General features: G+C 34.9%; 3 protein-coding genes and 1 long non-coding RNA gene across 11 annotated transcripts; 2 read left to right on the forward strand and 2 right to left on the reverse strand.

The window, feature by feature from the left end:
• Positions 1-76: 76 nt before the first annotated feature.
• LOC7469518 (vacuolar protein sorting-associated protein 60.1) lies at positions 77-3,155 on the forward strand. The gene is made up of 7 exons (XM_002316446.4): positions 77-309; positions 446-597; positions 1,166-1,259; positions 1,778-1,849; positions 1,980-2,091; positions 2,343-2,500; positions 2,850-3,155. The coding sequence occupies exons 1-7, from the start codon at positions 241-243 to the stop codon at positions 2,901-2,903; spliced, it is 711 nt and encodes a 236-aa protein (XP_002316482.1). The 5' UTR covers positions 77-240; the 3' UTR covers positions 2,904-3,155.
• LOC7469517 (basic leucine zipper 6) lies at positions 3,031-7,714 on the reverse strand. 2 transcript variants are annotated; one of them, XR_002984359.2, is made up of 5 exons: positions 5,958-7,714; positions 4,852-4,927; positions 4,259-4,385; positions 3,853-4,122; positions 3,031-3,612 (listed from the first exon to the last, which is right to left on the reverse strand). XR_002984359.2 is itself a non-coding variant. In XM_006378764.3 (5 exons), the coding sequence occupies exons 2-5, from the start codon at positions 6,479-6,481 to the stop codon at positions 3,965-3,967; spliced, it is 885 nt and encodes a 294-aa protein (XP_006378826.1). In that variant the 5' UTR covers positions 6,482-6,632; positions 7,470-7,714; the 3' UTR covers positions 3,678-3,964. The 2 variants fall into 2 exon arrangements, 1 of the variants encoding a protein (XP_006378826.1); XM_006378764.3 differs by lacking the exon at positions 3,031-3,612 and having other exon boundaries at positions 3,678-4,122; positions 5,958-6,632; positions 7,470-7,714.
• Positions 7,715-11,548: 3,834 nt separating this feature from the next.
• Positions 11,549-15,129, reverse strand: LOC7491606 (glycosyltransferase BC10). Of its 2 annotated transcripts, none has more exons than XM_024611381.2 (2): positions 13,513-15,129; positions 11,549-11,844 (listed from the first exon to the last, which is right to left on the reverse strand). In XM_024611381.2, exon 1 carries the CDS (start codon positions 14,563-14,565, stop codon positions 13,534-13,536), a length of 1,032 nt encoding a protein of 343 aa, XP_024467149.1. In that variant the 5' UTR covers positions 14,566-15,129; the 3' UTR covers positions 11,549-11,844; positions 13,513-13,533. The 2 variants fall into 2 exon arrangements, with proteins under 2 accessions (XP_024467149.1, XP_002315417.1); XM_002315381.4 differs by having other exon boundaries at positions 13,518-15,128.
• A 2,295-nt stretch (positions 15,130-17,424) lies between these two features.
• LOC112328809 (uncharacterized) lies at positions 17,425-23,450 on the forward strand. Of its 6 annotated transcripts, none has more exons than XR_002984009.2 (6): positions 17,425-19,994; positions 20,084-20,271; positions 20,397-20,443; positions 21,236-22,263; positions 22,346-22,577; positions 22,718-23,450. It is a non-coding gene; the product is annotated as an uncharacterized LOC112328809 (long non-coding RNA). The 6 variants fall into 6 exon arrangements; XR_002984010.2 differs by having other exon boundaries at positions 21,285-22,263; XR_008060228.1 differs by having other exon boundaries at positions 17,425-19,514; positions 19,669-19,994; positions 20,397-22,263.
• Positions 23,451-23,904: the final 454 nt, after the last annotated feature.

The following is a 23,904-nucleotide window of genomic DNA, read 5'->3' on the forward strand; positions in this document are numbered from 1 at the left end:
ACCAACTCAACCAATCAAATAATGCCACATCAAAAACCAAACAGAACCCAAATCCATGTAACACATCCCTTCTGCAAACTCAAAGAAGCTTCCTTTTAACCGAGTAAAAGTAAAATAGAACAAAGGTGACAAAATCTTTATTTCTTAAAGAACAAGAAAAAACTCTGTCTCTTCCAATTCTTGTCTTTGTTCTCTTTCAAGAACTTGATCAGCAATTTTTTGTTGTTGTTTCTTGTAAAGATGAGGAGAGTTTTTGGTGCTAAAAAAGATAAAGAACCACCACCTTCAATCCAAGATGCATCAGAGAAGGTAATATATCTTTCTTTCTTTCTTTTTCTTGAATTCTTTGTTCGAGGAAGCAAGAAAGTTTTGAACTTGAATTTATAATACTGGTTTGTTGTTAGATTTCTGATATGGGTTTTTAATTTGATGATAAAAACATTAGATAAATAAAAGAGGTGATACAGTAGATGAGAAGATCAAGAAGCTAGATGCAGAACTTGCTAGATACAAAGAACAGATTAAAAAGACAAGACCTGGACCTGCTCAAGAGGCTGTGAAAGCTAGAGCTATGAGGATTCTTAAACAAAAGAGAATGTAAGAAGTGAAAGTTCTCTCCTTTTGTTTTTTAATGTGATTCTGGTAGTAAAAGGGTTTGTGGGTTTTGAATTTTTTTAATTGAAATAACTGGGTTTGGTTTGTTTCTTACTCTAGATTTGATCATGTTTATTGGGTTGTGATCACAATGCTGAAACAAACCCTGAAGGTTTTGGATTGTTTTTTAGAACTTGAGCTTCAATTTTGCATTTGAAGCACCAAACTGGTAGATCTAGCTGCCTGTGTGGATATTGATATTGGGTTGTTGCCATTTTTGCTGTGCATGATGAAATGAATTGCATTGGGTTAGTTTAGGGTTTGTTTGAGATTGCGGTAGCGGTTGATATTCAAATTGTTTTTTATTTAGAAATACATTAAAATAATTTTTTTTATTTTTTTAAAAATATTTTTGAAATCGGCACATCAAAACTATCTAAATACATAAAAGAATAATTTTTAACAGAAAAAAATTCAAAATTCAAGGGAACACGGTCACCGCGTACCCAAACATGCTCTTAATGTTAGGGTGACGCCATGCAGCTTGATATATTGTCAATTGCCTGGACAGGTATGAAGGACAGCGTGACATGCTCTATAACCAGACGTACAACCTTGATCAAGTTGCATTTGCTTCTGAAGGAATTAAAGATGCTCAACAAACTGTATGTTCCACAGCATCAGTATAGTTTTAAAAATGTTTGTTTTAAAAAGGGGCCTCAAAGCATCTGATAGTTCGACTGAATTGCAAAAAGTAGTAGACAGCATTTAAGGTTTAAGTATTTTTTGTACATGCAAATATGCAATAGATAAGGCATTTCTGTTTAGTACTTATTCACATGTCATCTGTGAAGATTCGTGTTGTACCAGATCAATTTATGGTTGCATTGGGGATGGGATGCTCACCTTGATATATTTGTTTGTCTTGGAAGCACCCAATGGGGCATGGGTCAAGCTGGTTGAGCGATATCTGTAATCCTCATGAGCAGTAGGGGATGAAACGTCTGCTATTAGGAGGGACTGCTTCAAAACATCGTTTAGTAGGTTTTGTTTTGCTCATTCAGCATGCATAGCCATTTAGTCTAAAGATGAAATATATAACCATGGGGCACCTTAAGGGAACCAGTTTCAAAAAAATTGACTTAACTTCTTTCACATATTAGTTTTTTGGTGTTCTTCTCAGATGTCAGCTTTGAAATCCGCCAACAAGGAATTGAAAGGAATGATGAAAACTGTGAAGATTCAAGATATTGATGTACGTAATCTCTTTTGATTCCAAGCCCCTCCTCCCCTCCTGTCCTATCTTTTTGGCTTTTCTATTGAGGTCTCCAAGGAATAATGATGACAAGCATTTTAACCCTTTTTCTTATTTTTTGTCTATGTAGAACTTGCAAGATGAGATGATGGACTTGATGGATGTGAGCAATGAAATTCAAGAGACCTTGGGCAGAAGCTATAATGTGCCAGATGATATTGATGAGGAAGAACTCATGGGTGGTAAGCTTAAGATCATTCTAAGGTTCAATATTGGTTTATTTTTGGACAAAAAGAAATTTTGATTGACTTTCCGCCCTGATGTTTGAGAAACAAGTTCTTTAATAACGCATAGCATCTTCAGTAGGAGCACTCTTTGTCGAAAATATTTCCCTGCTGTAATTTGAAACAGGCATTCATGCACTGGTTTCGCAAAAACACAAAACCCATCTGTTATTTATACTTTATAATAGTTCTATTCATTTTGAATGCAGAACTTGATGCTCTGGAAGCAGACATGGGAATGGAAACTGAATCTGATGGGGTGCCTTCTTATCTGCAACCTGATAAGGAATCTGATCTTGATGCAGAACTGAACTTGCCTTCAGCGCCCACAGGACAAGGAGCACCAGCTAGCAGATACAATGCCCAGGTATTAATAGTACAGTGAAATATTCTTTTTTTGTAGAATCGCTTTAGTTAGTGTTATGAGAGGGTAATTAAGTAACGTTGCTGCTTATACTCTTATCATTTATTGTTATTTGCTGTTGACTGGGAAGAAGCATTTCTCTAATTAATGGAACAAAATACTAATTAACCTATAAAAAATGGAAAGTAATACACTTTATACACCCGTGTACCAGCTTAAGCGAACAGCCAGCATGTTTCCTACTACCTAACACTTTGATCATTTGAGCTTCTGAAATACAAAGTGTATTTGCAATGTCTTGCTCAATTTTCCCGGCCTAATGCATCTTTCTTTAAACTTCTATTCTTGACAGGCTGAGGATGAACTGGGCTTACCTGCTGTCCCTCGGGCTTCTCTTCGTGGTTAGGCAGTTTTTTTACGTGATCCTTGTGAAAGTAATTTGAAGAGCTGGATGCCAAACCCCTGTAAACATGTTGCTGATTTACATGATTTAATTGGTGTTTGGAGGGGCTAGGCTTTATTCCATGCAATGATTTATTTTTTCTTTGAATAAGTACTGTGAATACATTTTGTGAAAAAGGATGCCCCTGAACAGTTTGGCAACTGGATTCTACACGGATAGATGTGTAAATGAAGTTAAACTTTCCCTCTTGGTTCATTTGTGCATTCTAATATGGATAGCAGATATACATGTTTGACTTGAGAAAATTCAAGAATTGCTTTTACTAATCCCCAGCAATGGCTGCTTTTGTTGTTTCCTGATTCTAAAAATCCATCCTTGATTTTGCTAGGCAATAGAAAGCAATGATCAATCTACCCTAATTGGAGTAAGCATACCAAGTCACGAACTTCTGGCTCCAGGTTTTTCTTTCGTGGTCATCTTGTCCAGTGTCTACAACACTATCCTTCACAAGTTTGAAAAGGATCGATCTGTCAAGCCACGATGGATTTAATAACAGTGTCCAGAAGAAATGAGCCTCTGCTGCATCAGCCAGCATCAACGAGGCGGTGAAAAAGCATAACATTATGACACATCTAAAGGCCGCTTTAAATCCATTGCTTTCCAAAAGCTGAGCATTCTAATGATTGGTAGCAGCACCCATCCAACCCGATGCCTGTGTAGATGTAATTTTTTTAGAAGAGACGAGGCAAGATTTTAGGTTTAGCTGACAACCGAAAATGAGCTTCTAGAAAAATAGGAATTTTAATTTAATGATCAAGCGATCATATGGATGCAAAGATAATTATGGAGAAACGATGATTCACTCCCTTTATACAAGTCAGTTCATTGGCAGTTCAAGTGTGGCAAGATATAAACACTTGAGTTGAGCCCTGGAGGTGGAAGGTAACCCTACCAATATATGTCATGATACGGAAAGGCTGCTTTCTTTTTTCACAAAATGGCAGACTGGTGAGTAGAAAACCACAGGGATGTATTGTCGAAAGCATGGATAAGGTCTTCTTCTATTAGTTAAGATTAAGCCTCGCCATCTGCCATGTAACTTCTGATCTAGCTGCCTCTGGAGAAAGACTTGATCTGGAATATGTTCTGAACTTATTATTTGTGGAACTACCTAACTTGTTTTTCAATCTCTCAGCTTCCTTCTTCAAAGTCTTATGTTGAGCTGCAGCGAAATGGATGGAAGCATAAAGTTAAGTGCCAGGAAAACTTAAGTATGCTTTTCATTTTGAAAGAACTTTAAAATCCTCACAAGATTGTATTTGGGATGAATAAATGTATCAGAGAGGTGAAAAACTCACCATCCACGATTAATTTTTCCTGCCGCAGTCTGGCCACCTGCTGCTTTAATGTGTTGTTTTCCAGGGACAAGGCAGCACGTTTCTGAAGCATTGAAGCAACCTTGAACGCCAACTCTGACTCCAAAGTCTGCAAAGTGTTATACAGCCACGAAGTTTTTTGATTTGCTGAACAAGTCTTAACAAAATGAAAACTATAAAATCGAAAATGTTTTGCTGATAGTATATCTACAGGATATAATTGAAGACTCGTATGCATTGCCAACTGAGTATCAAAGATGAGAACAGATCCAAGAATTACATTTTCTTGATTCTCTGAACTTAAAAAAAGGGGAAGAATGAAAGAAATCACATTGTGTAAGCATTTTAATCATAGACAATCTATTTTATATTCTTAAAACAGTGAAGTACTTCGAATTAACAAATGGGGGTCATGCTGAGTATATGAATATCCAATTGTATAAATTATTTGACACTTTAAACATATCATTGACCCAAGTGATGCACTCCATAGAAGGTGACATCGCTGTTTGCTATCCCTGAAAAGAGAACAGAGATTAAAGAGGGACAAAATCTCATCTCTCAAAGGAATTTACCTGCAGAACATTAACAGTTCTTTCGAGTTCAGCAATATACTGGAGTTTGCGAACTCTTGAGCGCTGCCCAGATTGCCTATAAAGAAAGCCATCAAAACCAGTCAGATTGTCTCCGTATGTTGCTAAACAATGATGAGAAAAGATGCATCAGAAAATATGAAGTTTCAAATTGAACAATTTGATTACAAGTGAGGATTTCCCAATTTTCATCCCAAGTACAACATAATTGCAAATATCACCAAGCTGTATGTACAATAGTAGGCTTTCCATTATATCCTTCTCATTAAAACCTAGGTGTTTGCTTCAATTTTCAGTGCCAACCAGCACCTACAGGCTAGAGTCATAATGTTCCCTCTGCAAGCATGTAGTAAAAAGGAGCTCGTTTCTCAGCGACAGTAAGACAACCCTCAGGTGGGAAATCTAATAGTTGTGCTTCAGCCAAAGTTTGTCTAGGGACATACATTTGTAAAGAAGGAATATTAGTGAGGGACAACTCTAACCAACGGAGGTCATCTTGGAAGACCATAGTGGTTTATGGCGTATCTCTTAACAGAAGTTTAAATATTACTCTGGATCAATACACTCGACAGAATCTCTTACACCCACAAGACAACTGTTCACAAACATGATCAAGACAAGCTTCAGAGAACCTTTTCAACCTCTGACTGTGAAGAGGGAAAAAGGTCCAGGATATAAAGGGGATGATGCATCACAATCTGCAAGGTAACAGAACTACAAAATACTTTAGCTAGCAAAGTTGAGACTTGGGTACTAAAGCTTCGCCCAGTCCTTTCAAGTATAGGTGAAGATTGATTCAGATTCCAGATTGATTAAAATAAATGTTAAAGTAAGATGGACATTAACATAAAACTGACAATCATCACCAACATATCAGGGTCCTGCAGATAACCATAATAAGTTTACAAGAAATAATGCATAAAAAAGCTGAGAAACAGCCAAAACTAAAAAAATATGAGAAACAGAACAAAAAAATATAATTATAGCCTCTGAGATTGCTTAGAAATTGATGTGATACGAAGAGTAACTACAGTTATCTTGAATACAAAATTAGCAAGCAATCAAACAAGAGAGTTTCAGATTCTAACCGTTTCACAGTGCTCGTCTCGCCATTGAGCTCCCCAGCCGAACCACATGCATTCCCCATTGAATCCAAGGGAGTATTCCCCCATATGCACAAGCTGCCGTCTACATACTGCAGAGGATTCTGAAACGCATACTCCGATAGTGCTGAAGCTATGGCATTCTCAGAAAAGGTCACATTCCCTCTTCGCCTAGGAGAATTAGGACCATACATAGAAGCTGACTCCAGCCCACTACAAGTTTCACCCCCACCTGAGGCAGCTTCATTGTTATAAGGACTCGAACCCGAAAACGAATCCACAATACCTTCCAAGAGGGTGACTGAATCACTGGCTGACCGGCGAAGACAAGTCCCCCTGGAATCTGCATCTTCATCACTTAACAAATCATCAAGCCATGCCGGCTTCTCCCCCAAAATTGAACCTTGGGAAGGAGATCTATGGTGTTGTGGGTAGGAGTCATGAATTGGTCGAGAAACCACGGGCTTCTGAAATGGGCAGCGAGGAGGAAGGAGAGATTGCCTTGACATGGTGAAAAACACTAACAGGGTTTGTTCAAGCTTCAATTTTCACAGATATCCCATTCTTAGGCTGCTGTAGGTGCCTCTTATGGAAAGAAAACAACACAACATGTTCCTCCATTCAGCAACTTTAGTGTCATGTCTCTTACAGCATCCTAACCTACCGTATTGGTAGAAAACTTTACAATAAGAAAAGGATTTATAGAGCTTCTAAAAGGAATCTTTAAAAAACAGAGAAAGAAGAGACATGCAGGATCCAAGATCGGCCAAAAAGCAAAGTGCTTTGCAATACAAATTTCAAATAAAATTCCCACGAGAACAAAAAAGCAAAATTCTTCGTTTTCTACCCATTCGTTGTTCAAAACAACCACCAAACTTGTATTGCCAAACGGCAGCCCAATGCCATAATAATAACAGAAATAAATAAATGGTGAGTATCAATGGCTTACTACAAAAGGAGACTTGTAACTTACAACACAGATTCCCTTAAATGAGAAATCAACAGTAAATGCCATTAAATGATTTCATTACCTTCACCATTGAATACAGGATTTGACTACAAATGTTTGTTTCCTTTTCTTTTCTTTTCTTTTCTTTTTTCGTCTCATATCACCCTCAAAGAATCAAAATCCTTATAGATAGTAAAGAATTTTCCTATCAACATATCATCCAAAACGATAAGAAACATAAGACCCATCATTGCATTTTCTCTATTTCACTCACAGTCGGAACCAAACACAAGGCTAGGAAAACCCCATAACCATAAATAATCAGTCTCCTGGAATTAAAAGTTTCTTCAAAAAAAAAAAACAATACAACAGTGGAGTAAAAAGATTCAAACTTTACTAAATCAAAACACAGAAAAGATAATAAAAAAAAAACAAGCTAACACAAAAAGAACCAAAAGGGAAAATAAAAACCCAGAAACAAAATCAAAATTTCATAGGAAAATGAAATAAAGAACAAAAAAGCCACAAAGTTTGAAACTTGGGATCACCTTCTGTACTAGCTGTTAAAAATATCTTCACCAACACAGACGGAAACAGAGAGAAAGGTGAAGGAATAGTCAAGCAGGTAAGGAACCCTTGATAAAAACCTTGCCAAAAACAAAAAAGGCAAAAACCTACCCTACACTACACTACAGTACACAAGAAGAGTAGCACTCTACTCCTTCCCTCAGTCCCATTTGCTGCTCTTTGTGGGATACAGCAAGATAGGAGAGTACGGGTTGTGGGTCCTCTGCTTTGGTTGGTCATGTCAGCCCTTCACTTTTCTTTTATAGCATTTACTGCTAACTATTTTTTACTTTAAAAAAATAGAATTAATATTTTTCTTTTTTTACATTACTACATTAAAATTATATAAAAATAATAATTTAAAAAAACTTTAAAAAAATTGAGAATAAAAACAAACACACTCTATTTACTAAAACAAAATATACAAGTGTTTATAACATTATTACTTTATATGAATTTATTTTTAAGACAAAGTTAATAATAAATATGAGAGCAAACAAAATTATAAATCAGAATAATAAACAGTATTATAAAATCTGGATTCAACTGGTAAAATTATCAAAATGGTTTGAGTTGACATTGTCATAAACTTAAAAATACAAACTGATTCGTGACAGTTAAAAATTTATTATTTAAAATATATATTAAAACAACATTGCCTTAACTTTTTTCTTTCTTTTTAAATAAGTTAATTAAAGTTGATATTTTTAACTCTCAACCCAATCTTACCTCGAGTTCACCTTCAAGGCAGATTTAGATAATTTTGCTAGACATTATTTAAAAACACGGTACAAACCGTGTTTTTAAAAAATTTAATTTTTTATTTTTGCTAAAAATTATTTTTTTTGTATGTTTTAGATCATTTTGATATGCTGATCTCAAAAATTATTTAAAAAAAATTTCATTTTAATGCATTTCGACACGAAAAGCATTTTGAAAAGCAACTGCAACCACACTCCAAAATAAGCAGTTATAGATAAGGAAAAGGCATGAGTGGTCACGTACAACGAGATTTAGTCCAGTTAAGAAGTGTGGCCCAAACAGAAATTGGTAAAAATTAAATTTATTTATTTAAAATTAATATTGTTTTTATATTTTTTATCGTTTTGATGTATTATATTAAAAATAAATTTAAAAAAATAAAAAAATATATTATGATCTTCACATATTTCTAAACTAAAAATATTTTAAAAATAAACCACTACTATATCCTCAATGACCAAGTTAATGGAGTTCAGTTAAAGACAGAAACAAAAATATATTTGTGGTTATTCAATGCTCCATAAATTAAAATATGAGCCGTAAAATCCAACCAGAAAATAAATACACAGTCGGTGTATGAAGAATAAATCAAAAATATTATCCAGCTAAAAAATATTTTTTATAATGGCATTTATACAAGATTTACAAAGATTCCCTATATCACAAAACTTTTTTTATATATAAAGATTTTAATTTTGCACGATAATCATCAAATTAGTTGAGAAAATATCAAATTCACGTGCACTGGGAATTCACAAACGATATGAACATGCGTGTATATATATATATATATATGGATGTATATATCTATATGTATATGTATGTATATATCACTAGTAATTGTTTTTCTTTAGAGTGTTGTAGAACTTTTAGAATTATTTTTGTTAGGAAGAATAATAAATATTTTTAAAAAATACTTTCAAAAATATTTTTTATGTCGTGTTTTTACCCCATTTGACCGTGGTTTAACGTGACTGGTAGGTAACCGAATCCATTTCTCACCCTGCGACGCACGTGGAAAATCTTATGTTGCCGTCACTGACACCGCTCAAAACAAATCGCCGAGGAACACAATTTCTCGGCTCCTCGCCACAGGGAATCCTAGAAGTAGTGGGAGAATATCAAGGCTGCTTTAGTAAATGTTTTAATTTTTCACCAACTTCAATAAATGACGAGTTTAGAAGAATTCTGTTTTTTTTATAGTAGTGTTTAATATTTTCAATAATAATGACTTTTTAAAATGTTATTCACTTAAAATTATATTATTTTTTAATATTATTATATTAAAATAATTCAAAAACATAATTCAAAGCAAAAACAATCCAGATTGAAAAGGGCATATGCAATCATATATGATTGGAAACTTTCACCCACTTGCCCGATTACTCCACGGTTACTTACCACTTGTGTTCTTGATGGATAGATTTTAGTATACAGTGTTTTTTAAAAAATTAAATTTTTAATTTTTTATATCTTGTTAATATAAAAAATATAAGTATTTAAAAAAAACAACGGGAACACAGTATCATCAAATTCTCGTTGAATTTTTGACGTTGGAGAGCATGATCTCTCACTTGTTACGAGGTAACAAGAAAGTTGTTATGTCTTGTAGTTGAATAAGTGTATCTTGTCTGGTGAGTGAGATGAGACAACTTGTCAGGTTGATGTGATTATTTTGTTAATTAATGCAAACTATGCTTAAAGGATTGTTTATTTCTAAGTTTTCCATGTTTATTGGCAATCAACTCCAAACGACAGGGACATTATCATACAGATACAGTCAACAAGACAACAAATTAATTAGAGCATTTAGCAAGATATTTAACAAGCCGGGACTCCCATTTTTTCCAAAACACGTAATTTTTTTTTAAAAAAAAAACTTGAGGTATAAATTAATTATATAAAAAATTAAAAAAATATAACAATTAAAAAAATAAAAGTGAACAACCGAGAAGACATGAACAACCGAGAAGACAATTATGCTCCTCTTCGTCATTGTTAAAAAAAATAAAATACAATTCTTTTCTTTAATGATTAATGTATCACGTGAAAGAATAAAAATACCCTAAAAATAAAGGGGAGTGGTTTTTTCTGGAAGTTTAAAAATATTATATTTACTATTATATGGAATAGTTAACCGGGGCTTTTAGTGCACTGTGTTTTTGCCTTCATTTTAGTTTTTTTTACATGCCAAAGAGTACAATAACCAGAAAGAAATTCATTAACATAGCTGGAAATTCATCGGCATTTAGCAAGGAACTTCGTCCAGAGTGACAAATAATGGCTTGATGCCCTCTTAACATTAAAATGATCAAAGCTGAGGAGCTTTGTGCCAGGGAGTCCCAGTTTTCATGGAGGATGATGCCAAGCTAACATCATTTTTACGTGCCTCAGAGTGGGAATGAATGGCCATTACAGGATCAAAGCCGAGGAGCTTTGTGCCAGGGAGTCCCAGTTTTCATGGAGGATGATGCCAAGCTAACATCATTTTTACGTGCCTCAGAGTGGGAATGAATGGCCATTACAGGATCAAAGCTGAGGAGCTTTGTGCCAGGGAGTCCCAGTTTTCATGGAGGATGATGCCAAGCTAACATCATTTTTACGTGCCTCAGAGTGGGAATGAATGGCCATTACAGGATCAAAGCTGAGGAGCTTTGTGCCAGGGAGTCCCAGTTTTCATGGAGGATGATGCCAAGCTAACATCATTTTTACGTGCCTCAGACAACATCAAAGCCGAGGACGGAACCAAAACCCATCAATTTAGTAAACATCAAGAACAAGATCATCAAGCCTGGGCTCTGAGACCATTGAATCTGTAGTGCCATACTGCCATGGCACAAATCTGACCCAAGATATAGCCCTCCAAGTAGCATGGGCTCGACTTGCAATTTTCTGTTCCTTTAGCTCGCTATCTTCCCTTGTTTTTGTTTTCTAGCCCGTCACTCTTTCGTCACACAAGAAAAAGTAACTCCAGATTCATCATCCCATACGTACCATGTCGATGGTTTTCAGCAATATAATACTCGAACAAGTGACATGCTTTTAATTCACAAGAAAACAAGAGGCTAAACACAGTTTTTGTTTCAGGTACAGTTGATAACATCTGGCCATCCAGACGCACAACAGAATGAGAGGGGCTTCATTTCTCAGCCATGGCCGTGTGCATGCAATAACTTCCACACTGCGAGTTTGTTCTTACATTCGTTTGAAATTGTGTTTGATTACATTTTCAAAATATACTTGATTTGAAAATTATAATCCCTAAAGAGAAGGTATAGCTGGAAGGAACAATGGGAGATCTCGAATTTTTTTTCTATAGGAAAAAGGGAGGCATTTGGCCTTTGATCCACTCTTTATGCTCTAAAGTCTCACCCTCCCTTCACTTTTGTACTTAAAATATACAAAAGCAAAAGTGTTATACTATATTATATACAACAAGACATTATGAGTCAACTTTCTATACAAACAACTTTGAAAAAATACTTTTACACTGGGCTGGGTCTTATTCCCTTCCCACCAACACAATTCTTTCTCCTCCTCTCTACACCACACTTGCAAATGTCCAAAGAAAGTCCAAAGATTCCTTCAATCAATCTGCGAAAAAATATTTTCAGAAACAAGATCACGTGAGCAGCTAGCATGATACACCGAAGAATTTTACATTAAATCATTAGTCAAAGAGACCATAACGCAGTGAGCTCTTGAGTCTATGGTTTTGTTTTGTCCTAATTCAAACATGTTAGAGCTGCACTGCACACTGCAAGTGACCATGCCGACAAAATCTTGTCATGGCTCAAGACACGGCCTTGGGAAAATGTAAACACAAGACTGTTTTCCCCACGGAACCAAAAGCTCAAAAAACGGATCCCTCGAAAGAAAAAAGGAAGAGCTGTTCTGCAATTTCTAAAATGGAGATCTTGGCATTCGCAAACACCTTGAACAACTTCATTCACAACAACAATGTTGTATGAAAACAAAGCATTCAAGTTCTGAATACATTCAGATTTTAAAATTTTCCCTACTCAGATTTCAGATGGAACATTCACAACAAAAAAGATGTTGGCTTTAAAACAGAGTTTGAATACATTGTTTCAAGAAAGAAGAGACGGATAATGACAACACAAAGGACATGTCCTATCTCGTAATTACACCAAAGTTTAGGTACTAGAACGGCCTTCTTTGTCCTTGAGAATTTAAATCTGCCTTAAATACCAATGGAAAGAAAAATTAAAAGTGACCAAAAGTCGTAATTTCATTACAGGACCACAAAGAAAATGTGCACTCTAAACTATCCTAAACCTAAATTAAGACCCCCACAAATTAAATGTGTAATTAATTCTCTTCTTGAATTAGAGCACTCTTCAACCATAATCCTTCTCTCTTTGCATTAACTATAATGATTCGTTATTATAGGCTTAATTGCACATTGGTCAGCACTTGCATCAAAATTGCTAACCAATACTATAACGTCTCTCTCCTGGAATCAACACCTCTCTACAGCTCTAAATAAATATATATATATATATTAAAAGAATTAAAAGCAAGTATAGTATTAAAGGGTGTTTGGGGTGTGATAGAGATATTAGCGCATCAAAAATAATCTAAAAACACTAAAAAAATTAGTTTAAAGCAAAAACAATTTAAATTTTAACAAAAAAACAAGTTAAAATTCACTCCCAATAGCCCCTAAGTGCATTTCATAAGCTAATGACTAAAACATTAGTCTTTTATAATCCCAAAAAAAAAACCTTTTTATAACCACCATGACAATAATCAATTAGTTCTAAAATATAAACAAAATATATAAATGCATTATAATTTTCAATTAGTGGGGAAATTATGGTAACAAATCACATTTTCTAGTTCAATAAAAAACCTTAAAAAAAAAAAGTTGACCTGAACCTGAACTTAGGGCATGCTTATTTTTACATTTTTTTAAAATTAAATTATTTTTTAATGTTTTTTTCCATGATAATATAAAAAATAAATTTTAAAACATAAAAAACTATTATTTTTATATATTTTCAATCAATATACACTTTCACATAAACATTTGAAAAACAACAAATGATACCACACAGGCTCACCTAAAGTGCTTTTTCCAACACAAAAGCAATTCCCACCGCACATTCAATGGTATGACCAAAAACAACTAGAATTCTAGCCAAAGTCTAAAAGCAGAAAAGAATACAATACCCATAGCAAGTGATGATGCGGTAGCTAAAGTGATCAATAATTCTGTATTGCTTTACTTTACTTTACCTTACCTTTGCTCACTTGTTTTCAATCCTTGAAAATCACATCATCTGCCATTTCCATCAATGGTTGCAAGCAATCAGGAGCAAATTTCCGGGCAAAAAAATAAGAATAACTTGAGTTGGACTGCCTCAATCCATGCACCAGATTTGGTGAAACCTCTTCTGCTTGATACAAATGCGGGTGCCCATCAAAGCAGTCAGTCCAATTAACATTTGTTAATGTGTAGTGACTGCACCCTCTTGGATTCTTCATTGATAAAAGTGTAGGAAAGTAGTGTTCTTCTGGGTAACAAGACTCTGTATTCAAGCAAGGAAGCTTAAATTTCCTCCATAACTTTCTATCCTTGAGTACAAGCAAAGCATGCCTTTTTGCCAGCACAAAAAACTGAGACCCAACTCTAAATTTCTCATATGGGATTTCAGGCAACATAATGTTTTCCCCTCTAGCATTGTATCTATCAGGCAAGTTTGGATCTTCGGAGAGAATCTCAATGAAGCTTTGATGACGAGATTGAGTAGTGAAAGTTTTCAAAATGTTGTGGCCGAAAAGGGTATCGTGAATGTATTGAAATGAATGGAGAGGGACACAGTGTTGAGAAACAAGAGCAAAATAAAGGTTGAGAGGATCATCAAGAATGGCTCTGGCAAGAAGCCTTTTTTCTGCTAAGATTAGAGAAGGAGAGCCCCTTTCTGTTTTCTTGCCAGGAATGAACCGATTCTTGAAAATCCCATCTGGGTTTGAGACTTTACTAAATGGATCAGCGTGTACATAGATGTTGTAAAGATTGTTGTAGCCTTCGAAGAAACGTTCCCATAAAGGAGCAAAAGAGAGATCAGAGTTTGTAAGGAAAAGAAAGGCAATTTTAGGAGTGGGATTGTTGGTGGCTAGGGGGGGGATGGTTTTACAAGGCTTGAGGGCTTTCTTGAAGAGAGTAGGATCATCAAGTTCGTAAGAAAGAGCGTTTTGAAGAGGAACAAGGATTTGAGGGGTGAAGAGGTAGATGAGGGAAAAGGAAAGCAAGAGTGAAAATGAGTAGAGAATTGGAGATGACAACATGGTATGTTTTTGTGTGTGATTTAGCTTCCAGATTGGTTAACAAGTGATTGTGTTTGTGTGGATGCTATCCTTTTGTCTTGCTTGAAAACATTGAAGACAGTAGAAGATGGGGTTAAAGACTGCGAGACTTGAAGTCTTGAGAGGAGGAAATAAAGATAAGGCTAAAAATATGTTGAAAGTAAAAAAAACAAACAAATGGGAAGAGATTGGAGTAGGTGTTCGTTGCTTTAAGTGGATTGGTTGAGCGCTGGCATCATGATTTCATGAGGTGTACTGAAACACAAGGGTAGAAAATAATAGCCCATTTGGACAGCAAGAGGAGAAGGTTGATGCTAGAATTTTGAGACCAGTAGGGGGACAGGAGATGAGGAAGGTGCTAGATATCCATCAAAGTACAGATTTTTTTTTTAGGGTTGAGGGAGGAAGGGAAGGAGAGAAAGGGAAAGCGAGGAATGAGTGCCTGGGGAACAGTGAAAGAGATGGGAAAGCTGTATAGTTAGCAGGGACTGCTTCACTCTTTTAAAATGCTGTGGAGTCATTTCCTGGGGAAGTGTTCCTTTTCTTTTAAATGGAGAGTTTTATATATGAGAAAAAGGAGTTCCAAGATTCCCTTGTTCGAGGGACTGGGGGAGGCTCTCCCATCGTCGCCAAAAAATCTTGAATGGACTGGAGCATCGTAGCTACATGATGGGCTTGAAACAACAGTCCATTTCAAACTCCCAGAGACAGTGTCCTCAACAATGGGTGTGAAATTGTGAATTGAAGGTTATGTTTATTTTTTGAAAAAGCGATTTTTTGAAAATTAATTTTTTTATTTTTTTATTTGTTTATTATTAAAAAAGTTGATTAATAAAAACTATTTTCCAGTCAAAAAAAAAATTAGCTTGGTTTTCAGAAAAGTGTTTTCCTAAAAAATTTAGGCGGAAAATAATTTCTGAAAGTTGTGAAAAATTTAAAAATATTATATTATTTGTTGATTATATCAAATTTGGTCCTCGAAATTTTTATTGCTATATATATTTTGTTTTGAATATTTATTTTTTAATTTCATCTCTTAAAATTTAATTTTTATATTAACTTTGGTCCTCATTTTTATAATTGTTATTTGCTTTTTTCTTGTCATTTTTTTATTGAAATTTTTTATCTATCAAATTTGATCCTCATTCTTTTGATTGTTATTTATTTTATTTAAAATAATTTATAAAACGTTAATTATTATTATTTTGATTTCTTCATCTTTCATTTTTTTTAAAATTTGATTTCTATTATTTTGATTATTATTTATTTTATTTGAAATAATTTATGAAATTATATATTTTTTTCAATTTCATTCTCATTCAACCTTTTAATTTGTAAGATTTGTTCCTCATTATTTTAATAAACTTGAGAAAAATAAAACATTAATAAGTTATTTTCCAGTTCATTTTCCATGACATAACCAAACACTTGAAAGTGTTTTCCAATTTATTTTCTATTACACTGCCAAACATTAAAAAATAATTCACTTTTCTAAAATTCACTTTCTAAAAAAATATTACTTTTCAGCAATCAGGATTAAAGTATAATTATTGCGTGCTTTGAAGGGAAAATTAAAAGGATAAGGGAAAGGTAGGCATGACATTTAGCCGAAAGTCACGAAAAAATGGAAGGAAAATGGGCCCTCGAAAAGGCAATGAAGAGACGAGAAAGTTTATTAATTTCTAAAAAATACATTAAAATAATCTAAATATATATATATATATATAAAATAGATAATTATAAAAAAAAATATTTCATCTAAATTTCACTTTCTTTCCATACTTTCATAAATTACATTTTTTATCTTGTAGATTATATATTTAATAACAATTTACTTCCTCAACAATGCAGTTTATTTTAATTTTTTGATTGATATATGATGTAAAATTTAATTTATAAAAGCACATAGAGAAAAATGAAATTTAGATCAAACTATTAGAGAGTTTATGTAATTATCCCTAAAAAAATAATTAAAGGTTAAAAAAATCAAAATTGTCATTATTATTAAAATCGGATTAACATGTTAATTTAGAAAATTTGCTGATCAAATTATTTATTTGACCTAAATTTAAAATCAAGTTGTGCAGGAGTTGTTTAAATGTGATCTAATTGACTTGGATAATGCAAAGGCAATCCAAGCATGAAGTAAAAGTAAAACAATGATAAAATTGATAAAAAAATAGATAAAATAAAAATAAAAATAAAAATAAAAATAAGAAAAAAAAACCCTCCTTATTTACGTGAATGACAAAATTTCTCTTAGCTACCTTTATAATTACAAAAAACTATTGTGATAAATTAAAAATACCTCTTGACCTCATTTATTTTTATTTGAATGTATTTTTATATTTTTAACATGCATTTTAATTGTTTATTGTTTTTATATTTGTGTAGATATCAAATTGTCCCCAACTTCAATTATAACAAGGAAAAAAACATCTAGAAAAATACAGAAATACTTTTGTTTCAAAAGATATTTTAGTTATTTTAATATGCACTCAACATAAAAAATTATTTATTATTTGAAAATAATAAATAAACTATACCCAAAAAAAAATTCGATATCCTTAAAGTAATTATAATGTATTTTAGGTTGATGGGGGTAAAAGAGGCACTGCACTGCTCAAGTGCACAGCAAAAATATCTCCACAACTACAGTGTTTTCCAAAAATCATTTAGATCTTTTTAATAATTAATAATAATAAGATATAATTAAGCAAACATAAAAATCTTTTTCTTTTACTGCAAAGTCCAGATATGCTTTATCACAGGGCCTAGTGCGGGCCTCAACTTTTTTGTACAGTGGGCTAATTTCAAGAGACTCATCAATTTATCAGCCTCCACTCCTCCACTGAAACCAACTGTAACCGTAACAAGTTGTTAAAATCGCGAGTTAACTCGTAAAATTACTGTAACCTTTGCAAATGTTGTCTCTGGCAGGGTTCTGTAAGGGTTTTGCTATCTCCCTCTCTCCCACCCTACCTCTCACCGCAAGACAAGGCTACATCTCTGCTTGTTCAACAGTTAACCTCAATACAAGTCAATTAAGCTAGCTTTCTTTTTTTCTATCTTTTTCTTTGAAAGATGTTATCTTGACTTCTATTTTCAAGATTTTTTGTATCAATGACTTGTATTTTCCACGTGGGTGTCGTCGATAAAGCTTATTTTTTGTATCAATGTTACTTTTGTAGTCTTTCAGCCCTGGCTCCATTGAATCCTCACTTTGTCAAGCTCTGTCACAGAAGAGCAAACAGTAAAAACCCATCGCCAAAACCACTTAACTACTAGCTATTCCTTAGAGGTAGACAGAGTCAAGGTTGTTGAAGCTTTGAACAGTTTGAGAAAAAAACCCTTTGCTGCTTTTTCACTGTTCAAGGAGTTAAAAGAAAGGGGTTTTCTCACAATGTTTATTCACAAGTTTCCATTGTTAGAATCTTGTGTCGTCGGGGTATGGATAGGAAATTGGATTCTGTATTGCTGGAACTTATTAGGAAAGGGAGAGGTTTGGATTTTGAAATTGTGGATTTTTTTCTGAGCTCTGGTTGATGGGGTTGAGAGTGAGTGTTGAAATCTTCTCGTTCGAGTGTCGGATGCATTGGTTAAGGTTTATGTTAAGGTTGGGATGTTTGACGAGGCTATTGATGTTCTTTTTCAAAATAGTAAGGTCCGTGGATTCGTTCCACGGATATGGTCATGTTACTGTCTCACGAACCTGTTGATTGAGTGTAGGATAGTGGAGATGGTTGTCGCCACTTATCAGCATTTACAGAGCATTGATTCGAGCCCAAATGATTATACATATACCCTTGCTATCGAGGCATTTTGTGTGAGAGGCGGTTCGGAGGAAGCGGTTGATGTCTTTTGGGAGATACAGGAACCTGGAGTGACTCCAAATGCTTTTGCTCACACAACATATATTGAAGGTCTTTGCACGCATCAGGGGTCAGATCCAGGCTGTAAGATGCTCCAGGGACTGACAAGAGTGAAGATTCCAATAGACGTTTATGTTTATACAGCTGTGATTTGTGGCTTCTGTAATGAAATGAAATTGAAAAGGCAGAGAGTGTCTTGCTTGACATGGAAAAACAAGGCTTTGTAACAGATGTGTATATCTATGGTGCATTGATGTACGGAATTTCCAAGGCCAGGGATTTACATAAAATGCTGTCTCTTCATGGTGAAATGGAGTAAAAAAGCATCAAAACAAACTGTGTGATTCTGAGCTCAATTCTTCAAGGATTGCTTTGTATGGTTGAGGCTTCTGAAATGGTGAGTCAATTTAATAGATTCAAGGAGACGGGAATAAAACTTGACGAAGCTTGCTATAATATAGTCATGAATGCTTTGTGCAAACTGGGAGAAATGGACGGAGCTGTGGCATTGCTCATTGAGATGAAGGGTAGGCGGACGATTCCTGACATTGTCAGCTACACAACTTTGATTCACGGTTACTGCCTTGAAGGTAAACTTAATGATGCCTTAAGTTTATTTCATGAAATGAAAATGAATGGACGTAAGCCTGATGTTGTTACTTATAACGTTCTAGTTGGTGGATTTTCTAGAAACGGCGTTGTATAAAAGGTGTGTAGCCTTTTGAATGACATGGAGACTTGGGGTTTGAAACCTAACACTGTCACACACAATACAATCATTTAAGGCTTATGTATAGGGGGTAAGGTGGAGGATGCTGAAGCTTTTTTTGATAATCTGGAAGAGAAGTGCTTGGGAAATTACAGTGCCATGGTCAGTGGTTACTGTGAGGCAAACCATACAGACAAGGCCTTCAACTATTTGTCAGGCTGTCCAAACAAGGATTTGTAGTGAACACAGATTCCTGCTTAAAACTACTCTGTAATCCCTGCAAAAAAAGATGTTAAAAAGATGATATCGAGAAAGCTCTCTTCTTGTTCAACACAATGTTGGCCATGGATGTAAGTCCTAGCAAAATCATGTATAGTAAAGTATAGGCATGTTTTGCCATGCAGGAGAAATGGGAAAGGCCCAGTATGTTTTTGATGTTGCGATCACCAGAGGGATAACTCTTGATTTGTTTACTTACACACTGATGATAAATAGTTATTGCAGGGAAAATCATTTGAGGGAGGCCTGTGATCTTTTGAACGATATGAAGAAAAGAGGGATTGAACCTGATGCTGTCACATATACTGTTTTTATTGATGGTTGTTCAAAAATAAAGGACACTTTAGCTTTTTGGAGAGATATGAAGGAGGGATGTGGATGTAGAGCCTGATGTCATTTGTCACACTGTTCTGATTGACAAGCACTTTAAAATGAACAACATTCAGGATGCTACGAGCCTTTTTAAAGAATATGTTGATAGAGTACTGAAACCCGATACCATGACATACACAGCTCTTTTGTCTGGATACTGTAAAACGAATAACATTCAGGTTGCTACAAGCCTTTTCAAACAAATTAATGATTGTGGTCTGGAACCTGATAATGTGGCTTACACAGCTCTTTTATCTGGATACTGTAGTATGGGAGGTATAGATATGGCTACAACCCTTGTTAACGGAATGAAAGATAAGAGGATACAGCCAGATGGCCATGCAAAGTCCACTACACGTCATCTGATTACCAGAAAACTGAAGTTTCAGTGACGAGCATCTTGGCAGCTGTCGGTGGACAGATTAACCAACTCTGTGTCTCGTACAGTGTTCCAAGGTACATTTTTTTTTATTTATCACCAACCTTTTCTCTTTTTAATATAATCTCCTTCTTATTTTGAGAAATATCTAAACAATATATTTTTGTTTATCATCATGCTCTATGTCAATGTTTTGCTGCAGGCATGAAGGAGGTATGATTCACCACCAGTTAGACCATTTGTTCTCAGGTAAAAACTGTTGTGCACTTCATACTTTTTATAATCAGTTCCAACTTTTGCAATGACCGTAAAAGTTACTGGTTTTCTTTTGTGTGTTCTTTTTTTAATGAATATAGATATAAATGTTGAAAGAAATGTAGATTTCTTAAACAATGCATAAACATAAAATTAAAAAGGAAAATTCTACAGAATGCATTTGACCAAAACAAAGTTCCTGGTTTTCTCCATGAACCCTGCAGAAAAAAAAAGGTTGGTTTCCACTGATGTGAAATTTCAATTTTTGAATTTGTTGCTCAACAATTTGCACAAACATGCAGATTTGAACCCAAGACAGGTATATTGTAAAGGGTGGTTTTGTTTGGGATTTAGGTGTGATTGTTATTGATTTATGGATATTCTGATGATTGAGGAATTGAAACGAGGTGAGGTGGAGAGAGGAGGAGTTGTGTTTAGTCTCTGCTTTAAGCAGGATAGTGAGAGTGGTAGTGGGTACTGTGTTGTACATAGAGGGTTTTTGTTGGAGCAGGAGCTTGAGCTTTATTTCACATGCTCGACTTTGCTTTATAATGGAACAAGGCACAGGCCAGGTTTTGCTGGTGTGATAGGGCCCACGAGCTAATGTTACGTGCTCTGTTCATTATGTTTCTGCCCCTCTAGTTTTATTTGGCATGCGTTTTTCTCTGAAATTTTGCGAGATGTGGCATGTGCAAATGATGTGCAGGTTGGATTTTCACTTTGTGTGGTAATTGTTCTTGTTTGAGGTGTTTGAATTTTTTTGACCTTTGTTTATGCATGTTACAGGCCTGTGGATGAATTTGTCTTATTTGCTATATATTTTCAAGTGAATCAGGTTGTTGTAAAATCTGTCTGTGTGGTTTGAGCTAAGAAGAACTTGTAATGAGCGATTGTACATGTAATAATATGTTGAAAAGGGGAATGGGAAAGCTTCGAAGTCAGGTTTTGTTGCTGCCATTTATATAGAAGGACCCTGACATTAATACAAAAATCAGCTCCTGGATTCGTTTTTAATTATTTTTTTGGGATAAAGGAAGAATTTGTTTCTTTTAACCTTATTTAAATTTTATTTTATTTAAGCAAACTTTAATAACATAAGAGATGTTTTTTTTTTCCATGATTAACTCAAGTAGAACTTTAAATGGGACAGTATTCATGATAAGTGCCGTGTTTTGGAGTTATATTCGTATTGAATAGTTTTCCTTGTATTTTGCTGTAGCTCTAAACCATTTGTGATCATGGTTCATCAAACTTGGATCGGTATGTCTTGCCTGCTCTGATTTTTGCCAGCCAATCGATGCCCTTTTAATTTCTAGTCCATTAAAAACTTAATACCACTGATGCTTGTGAAATGCACTGAGATATTGGCTTCAATTTGATGAAAGCCACACAAACCCAAAACTTATATGATTATTCTACAAGGTCAAGGTGTGTCTTGACTCTTGGCTGCTCAGCTCTTTTGCACGGTTATTTGGGCCTTGCTTAGTTATCCAGTTCATCATGTGAAGTCTAGACCATACAAACATAGTAGTGTTTGGTTTTGAGGGAAGAGGGGACAAGTAAGAGGAAGTGAAGAGACAACAATGTAATTTTCCTTTGGTGTGGTGTTGAATGTAGAATGTTATTTGTGTTCTGTGAATATATGGGAAGCACCACGTAGTTTACATGGAGTCAAAATTTTGATTGTTGTGATTCTGATGTTTCATATGTTCTTGTTATGAAGAGAATGGATCACATCATCGAACTACATATGTTTAATGTTTACTAGAAAGCAGATCCGGGGTTGCAGCACAACCATTGTGTAATGTTCCCTGGTCAGTACCCTAGCTGAACTTAACATTGTTGTTGTGCTTTGGCAATTCTTCATCTTTTCTGAATTGTTCTTTTTAAATGTAGATGCAACATAAACAGATGGCACCTGATCCTGGATATGCTTATATGAGGTTAATCCTACCAAGGATACCTCTAGCATCTTCTCAGTGGCTGGTGTTCTCTTGTCAAGGTTTCTGATATTATTTGAGCTCACTTTCACTGCAATTTAGTTTAAAAAGTTCATGAATTTGCTGGTGTGAATTGTAGTTGCCTTGCGTGGATGTTAAACATCATGCAACCTAGCACAAAAGATTTGGTAGGCAACATCCTCCATTTCCTCCAAATTTATATATAATCAATGAAAATGTTTCATACATCATGAATCTTCTGAGACATTTGTGTAACAAGGACATCGCTTATCCAGAATAAGTCACCAGCTGTTGATTGTAATCGCAGGCTGTTCAGGAATATTTTCATAAAAGCTAGTGGTATCAATATGGACATGAATGATCTCCTTTTGAAGGCCCGCAGTTATGCAGGATCTGATGCCTTTAGATGATGGCATTATAGTAGTTGTTACAGAGTGGATACCGATGATATGATCCGAGTCTTGAATCAGGCAGGATCTGTGGGAAGTTAGATGTGGGCTGATGCTAGTGTAGTCTCTGCTTTTCACAAGTTGCTAGTCAGGCAGCTCCTCCGAGACTTTCCTATCCGCAGCCCCGCTACTCTACCAACCAAAGATTTTGGGGAGCAATTAAGTAGGTACAGCAGCTGCTCAATCTCTCGTGGATCATTTGAGAGGGAGCAGTGTCAGGACCACCATGTATATTGAAGGCCAGCCAAATTGCCATTTAGTTCGACAAGATCCTTTCTTATTGCTCCTGTTCTTAACTTCGTTTTCTTATGTAAAGTGAAAAATAAGGCAGAAGAAACTTGATTCTTTTATACCCTTTGAAAACTGAATAGCAAAGGTAATGACAAAATTCAAGAAACCTGAGCGCATCATGATCAATCAAATGATGGTGCATTTCTGGGGAGAATATGGCTTGGTTTGCTCATGTTCCATGTCTTTGTGCAAGGCAAAGTACTGTGGATGAGCTGTATATAGATGGAAGGCTTGAACTTTTCACTTGGACATTGTATTAACAATTATCTGAAATTTACCCCATGACTGGATGTTGTTCAATCATTTTGTTTATCCATCACCGAGCTAGAATTCTACCAGCAGCAGGGGTGGAACCAGGTATAGGGTTAATGGTGCCATGACACCCCTCGAACTTCGAGAAAGTTTATGGTTTAGTCCTAAAATTTTGAATTTTCTTCATCTAGACCCTTAAAATTAAGACTTGTTTCTTCGGAAGTACAGAAAAAATCACGTCTTGGCTCTATAGTCTTTCACTTTCACGTTTAAAGTTCTAATTCTGCCTTTGACCACCGGTGGCCAAAATGATTTTCCTTTTTCCACCCTTCTGATGTACATCGTCTGAAATTCAAAAGCCTTTGACACTAACTATTAAGGAAGCCTCACTAAAGCTTGGATTTTTGAATCTCAGTTAGCATGAATTCACATTAGTTATTATTATCCTAAATTACTTCCTGTAGTGGGGAATATATATATATATATATATATATATATATAT

The sequence above is a fragment of the Populus trichocarpa genome, chromosome 10 (assembly GCF_000002775.5).
Source record: "Populus trichocarpa isolate Nisqually-1 chromosome 10, P.trichocarpa_v4.1, whole genome shotgun sequence".
NCBI lineage: Eukaryota > Viridiplantae > Streptophyta > Magnoliopsida > Malpighiales > Salicaceae > Populus > Populus trichocarpa.